This window comes from Aythya fuligula, chromosome 1 (genome assembly GCF_009819795.1).
Source record: "Aythya fuligula isolate bAytFul2 chromosome 1, bAytFul2.pri, whole genome shotgun sequence".
NCBI classification, from domain to species: Eukaryota; Metazoa; Chordata; class Aves; order Anseriformes; family Anatidae; genus Aythya; species Aythya fuligula.
In genome coordinates this window covers 52,489,926-52,495,925 of record NC_045559.1, presented here as the reverse complement: position 1 = coordinate 52,495,925, position 6,000 = coordinate 52,489,926, and the positions used below count along the sequence as shown (strand labels likewise).

The window sequence follows — 6,000 nt, the reverse complement described above, 5'->3', positions numbered from 1 at the left end:
TTAAGCAAAAAATCCACACTGGCACCTAAATCTAAAGCATAAAAGAATTCTCTGAAGAATGGGATATCCAAGTCCCTTTGTGGATTTTAGTCATAAGTTTTCTGGGGAAACATTATCATTTTTAATCACAGCCATTTGGAGTAATCAGCTTCTTCAAGATATGCTCTATTGTGAGTTACATAGATGCTTTTATATGTTAGATGTATACAAGAAATTTACCTATAACTATCTTTTTTCTTCCTGGAGAGTCTCTGTAATTACATTAGGTCAAGCTAAAATTGCATTGGTTTTCTCTCTCTCCCTCTCTCTCTCTCTCCAGCTCTGCAGCAATACTCTAGCTCCACTGACTGATCTAAAGTAGGAACTGGTGCCTCCTGGAAATGTGCTTCCTTAGGAAATGTGTTCAGCTAAGGTCTCTTCCTCAGATGGATGCAAGTCCTGCATGTACTTTCTTTTTCTGCTTGTATTTAGGTTTTGGTGTTTTATTTCTTGCAGATTTCCGTGAGATTTTACTGTTCAGCAGTTGCAATGCATTTTTAGCTTGCTTGTCATTGCTAACGTCATTATTATCACAGCTTTAACAGAAGAAAACAAAACAAACAAACAAAAACAACACATGGAAAACAAACAAACAAACAAACAAACAAACAAAAAGATGTCTCAAAGAAAGTAGAAATGCTGATCTGTTGAAAATTAGTATGATTTTTCCCAGCTTGGGACTACATCAGCATGACAGGAAAACAGCAGCTTAGATCCTGGTCCACAAAATCAAACAATCTCTGTGAATCAATAATTCTGAAAAAGGCATTTGGCTGAAACATTCTTCTCTACCCCACTTTCTCCTACTTTTGATAAAATGAGGTCACTCATTCATATACGTATTCAGCTAATTTGATTTATTTCCTCAGATAACACCAGCTTATCCCTGACTACTAACAACAGCAACTGTGTGGGTGTTTTAAGATGAGCCCAAGTTTACATTTCTGCGCTCATTAAGTCACATCACTGGATGTAATTTAGGTTGTTCAAAATATGCACAGTATTATATGATATTTATTTGATGATACCCAAGCATAAGAACTGGCCAAAGCAAGACAAAACAAACAAACAAATAAAATTCCACCACATTATTCCTATAGTAACATTTAATATTCACTTGCCTCATTTTGATAACAATTCCCAGCTAGCCTTTCTCTTCTCAGATGCTCTGAGGAAGCTGGTACAAACATTTTCCACAAGCTCCAGCAAATGAACGCCGTGTATAGAAATTGAAGTGTCTAATCTAATCTGTTGAGGGATCTGCACCACATGCATTACCCTGACATTTAAGGTCTCATAGTCAGTGACCGCTTAACCAAATCTGTCACTGTGACAGACATGTATTTCTACACGCTGTGCCACAACTTAATCTTTCGGGCACGGTTTAGGTGGAGTGTATTGTAGCACACTGACTCAGAATCTATAATGTTGAAGAATCTATAATGATGAAGAAATTTCCCACTTGGTGCTAAAACAGACCCTTTCTGAGGGCCATACCTGCAATAAAGCATATGAATTTTTCTGCTAAGCTATATGCAATAGATCAGCTGTTAGACTGAATAGCGCTAGTTATCTTTACAATTACTGCTAGTATTACATGTTGTTACAACCCTCCACCTCTTCCCTTTTCCCTGATACCAGCATCTGTGACAATGACTTTCTGGAAGTGAAGGTTATTTTGGAAATGGCTGCTTAGTGACACATCTGAACTTCTAAATTACCTCTTTTGATACCTTGTGATTACTGCACGTCATGCTGTAAATCTGCTATGAGTCAGAATGTTATCTGACATCTCCAGATATTATAGTAAAATGTAACATTGTTCATAACTCCAGTGCATTTATTATTTTAACTAACTGAAGAACAGATGGAGTTCCCCTAGCACACTTTGATTTCTACCCTCTTGTGCTCTCCAGCAGTGTTGTTTGCTTGTCATGGCCAACAATTTTGATGCTGAACCTGTATCCAGCTCTCTGCACTGGCTCCTTCCACCTGCTGCCCCCAGCTTGGACTGGTGCACGAGGCCACAGAGAGGCCAGGCAGAGCGGTATGTGCAAACGTAGCCTTCTATTTCTTTCTACAAAGCAGGTTTTTCTCCACCCCAGAAAGGTCTTTCCATTGGGAGGACACTTATCCTTTGTTTATAGGGAGGAATGCTTCTGTGATACGCAGGCCCTGCAGGCTCCTGTTCGCGCAGCTGAATCCATGTGGCGGCTGGCTCAGGCTGGTGGGGTCCTGATGCTGCCTCCGGCCACCCGCGAGCACCGGGGATGTCCAGCGGGGCAGGCTGTCCCCACAGTCCTCACAACTGACCCCACCCTCTGTTGACATTTGCTTCTATTACTCAGTGTCAGGCTTGGCTAAACTCTCTCCCCAGAGGATTTGTTTTGTTTCTCAAGCTCTCCTGCCAGGCCTCATCCATCCCAGCCAGGAGTCCTGCCTCCTTGAAGAAAAAGTCCATTTGCTCTTGATGGAGAAGGAGAGACTTCTGCCACTGTGACTCAGCAGCAATTATGCTGCTTTTCAGGCAGTTTCTTAGGATGTTCCAGAAAAGGAGCTGTGCAAGCCTCGTGTGGAAGCTCAGCAATCCCACTGTGGCAAGGACTAAGCCGTGGCAGCCGGGATCTTGGCAGTAGGTCCAGAAACACATTGAGAACTGGTGTTCGAACGTCAGGATCACAGTTGCTCTGACAAAGCAGACCGACTCTTAAAATCTGGGTTACTGTGTTCTGTGCTTCAGGCTGAAAAGTTTAACGTGCAGTTCCCAGATCAATGTGATCCGCTAATGGGTTCAATAAGGCCCCTCAAAGCTTTAATATTCCGAACAAAATGCACCCTCCCCCCCAAGTCTGCAATTACTGCCACTGATGGTGATAACACACACCCCGAACCTAAGTAAAAGCAGCTGAGATGTTTGTGACACTTGGGGCAGACTTCACAAGAGCACTTTAAACGTTGCTTGAAAGAGGTCTTAATGCACTTAATATACCGTGATGTTGCAGAGAACAGCATTAAATAATCACATAGGGGAGAAAGGAAACTTGTTAAAAGCTCCCCAATTTATTATACGCAGCTTGATGCACAGGCTCCCATTCTTCTGCGACAGCATGATGTGCCACTTGATGGAAATCATGAGGGAACGGTTATAGAAACGCCTGGCTGGCACAAAGCGGAGGCGAGACTTAAAAAACTCTCGAAAAAAGGAAACAAGCAGCTTGACGGACCCGAACCCCTTCCGTAACTTCGTGCCTGCGCACCCCCCGAATTACCGAGAACGGTTTCAGGGCGTTATTCCCGCAGCCGGGTCCCCACACGGGCCCTTTCCCGACCCTCCTCAGGCTGCGCCCTCCGTGCCCGGGGCGCAGGCACGGCCCCGCCGCCCGCCTGCTTGCGGGGAGCCCGGCTTGCGGCGCCGCTCGCCTCGGGCTGCGCTCGCTTCCCTGCCAAGTTTCGGTGCTTTGCTTTCGGTTTGCCCAGCGGGAACCCCCGCGGGTGGACGTCCTGTCACCATCACGGCGGGAGAGCGGGAGGCTCGGGGCAAGCGGGAGTGCGGAGCCCCCTGCTCTGCCACGGCATCCCGCGATGTGGGTCCTGGCTTTCCTGCTAACGATGTGGGCTTGGGGGGAGGAGTAAAAAGGAAGAAAAGGGGCAAAAAAAAAAAAAAAAAAAAAAAGAGGAAAAAAATGAAATTAAAAAGAAAAAAACAACACAAGAGGAAAAGAGCAATGGGAAAAGCAAGGAGAACAGCGCCAAGGAAAAGGAGAAGAAAAAGACAAAGGCTAAGAAGAAGACGCGGAGAGAGTGGGGAAGCGGGGCCGGGGTACGGAGGAGCGGCCCCAACACCCGTTCGGGAGCGCTGCGGCGGCAGCGGGCAGCCCCCGGCGGGGCGGGGCGGGCCGGGGCGGGGCGGGGGGCGGCCGGGGGGCGGCCCCGCACGCAGGCGCGCTGGGAGCCCGGGGCGCCCCACGCGGGCGCTCCCAGAGCCTCGGCGGCGGCGCCCGGCTCGGCTGCGAGGGGGCGCGGGCCGGGGCCGTGCTGAGGGGGGGGCGGCTGCCGCCGCGCCCTGGTGCTGGGCTGTGCCCGCTGCCATGGGGTAGGGAGCGGCGGGGGGACGCCGCCGGGCTGCGGCCGCCGTTGGAGCGCGGAGCCGGGGGGCGGCGGCGGCGGCGGGGTCGGTGCCGGGGGGGCTGCCCCGGTGCGAGCGCGGCGGCGGCGGCGGCGGGCGGAGAGATGGTCGCGGAGTTGGTGAGCGGCGCCCTGGGGCTCGCCCTGTACCTCAACACGCTGGGCGCAGACTTCTGCTACGACGACAGGTAGGGGACACGGGGGAGGGATGGAGGGAAGGAGGGGGCTGCCCACCTGCCCCCAGCCCCCCGGGAGCCGCCGCCGTCGGGCGGGTGTCTGTGCCCCCCACCCCGGCCGGTAGCTCCCGGGGGAAACCCCGCTTCGCGGCTTAATCCGGGCGCGATTAAAACGGGTGCGTAATTAACACGTACCGGGGAGAGCGGCGCGGGTGGGTGAAGTTACTGACCGTGCTGGGGCGCTTCGCCCGCCGCCGGCCTGAACCCCCCCAGAGGCCAGCACGGGGCTGCTCTGACAGCTCCGCGCCGGGTCCCGCAGCCCCCGGTCGGCGGGTGGTGCTGCTCGGGGCCCGAGCTGTCCCCGAGGGTGGGAAGGGGTCAGCTGCATCCTTGGCTGGGCTTCTGCCTCGGTCCGAGGCAAAATGAAAAATCCCAAGCACCTGCCTGCAGCCCGCGGGTTGCCACCTCGGGGGTCTCCCCATCCTGTCCCGCCGTGGTGTGGGGTGCTGCACCTGCTGCGCTAGGGCCTCGCTCTGTTCCAGCATCATCCTGCACTAGGGCTGTGGCCACAAAGCCCCCCGTGCTCGGGTGGGTGCTGGGCACCATGTCCCCTGCAGGTCCTGGCACCTCTGGTTTTGGTCCTGCAGGTCGCTGGTATGAACCTGAAGTCCCGTGAAGCGAAGTGTTGTAGGCTCGTGTGAGCCTTCCAGTTACGGATGAGGGTTTTTATTGTTTAAATCTGCCTTAAACTTAACCTGCAACTTAAAACTTCATTCATGAATGGTAAAAGAAAAAAAAATCAACTGTTACTCTGACAGGCGAGGTCTGAGTTGGATCAATAGAAAGCAGTGAATATTTTGACACACTGACACTGTTTCAGACCCGCTTGTTTTAGTTAAGAGCTGCAGGAGTTGTGGAATATTTACGTAAACCCAAGTGGCATATGTTGCAATATTTAGGCAAAACTGGGTTGTTTAAGGACGTGCTTACAAGCCTGTCCTGCAGGCCAGTTCAGATTGGCTGGGGATGGAAGGCAGTTTGAAATACTACCTGATGTTATTGATGTGGAGGTCAGGGTTACTCTTGATCTTGCCTGAGTGTGCTTTAACACGGTTGGGAAGTGGGGATGCATGAGTGTCATCAAGGAACGGGTGGAAAAGGTAATAATGCGCTGTCTTCCTAATATTAATCCCACGCTATTTAAGAGGTGTTCCAAAACACGGCAGTGTTGGTATGTTTACCTTCTAACTAAAGAAAGTACTTCTCATTGTAACTAAGATTTAGGTATTCACTAGAGTGCTCTAAAAGCCAATTAATGGCAATTCTGTATGCGGGGTCATCTAATTAGGATGCCTTTCAACTGCAGCCCTGGAAGGGGAAAGGCAGAAATGGCTGTTGCATGCTGGTAATTGTTGAACTAGAAATGGTTATCTATTCAAAGAGGCAAGGCTCTCAGACCTAAAGTATTCTTTTAACTGTAATCACAGAATCTCGCTGCCCTGCAGGAGCCTACTTGAAACGTAACGCTAGAAAAGGAGGTCGATGCTGGAGCTGCAGGACACAGCCCTCCATGTGGGAGATGGATCATGCTACTAACTTTAAGTGAATCAAGATTGTGCATTTAAGCTAGGAACCTGCAATCTTTGTTTCAGGAGGGCAG

The 6,000-nt window shown here is 50.6% G+C and overlaps 1 protein-coding gene across 5 annotated transcripts in view; it reads left to right on the top strand.

Annotated features, from left to right (window-relative positions):
• The first annotated feature begins 4,248 nt into the window (after window positions 1-4,248).
• Window positions 4,249-6,000, top strand: part of TMTC2 (transmembrane O-mannosyltransferase targeting cadherins 2) — a 419,977-nt gene continuing 418,225 nt past the window's right edge. For all 5 annotated transcript variants that reach the window (XM_032182578.1, XM_032182587.1, XM_032182560.1 and 2 more), the window contains exon 1: window positions 4,249-4,352. In XM_032182578.1, the coding sequence (XP_032038469.1) occupies window positions 4,270-4,352 (83 nt within the window). In that variant the 5' untranslated portion in view covers window positions 4,249-4,269. The remainder of the gene's footprint in view (window positions 4,353-6,000) is intronic.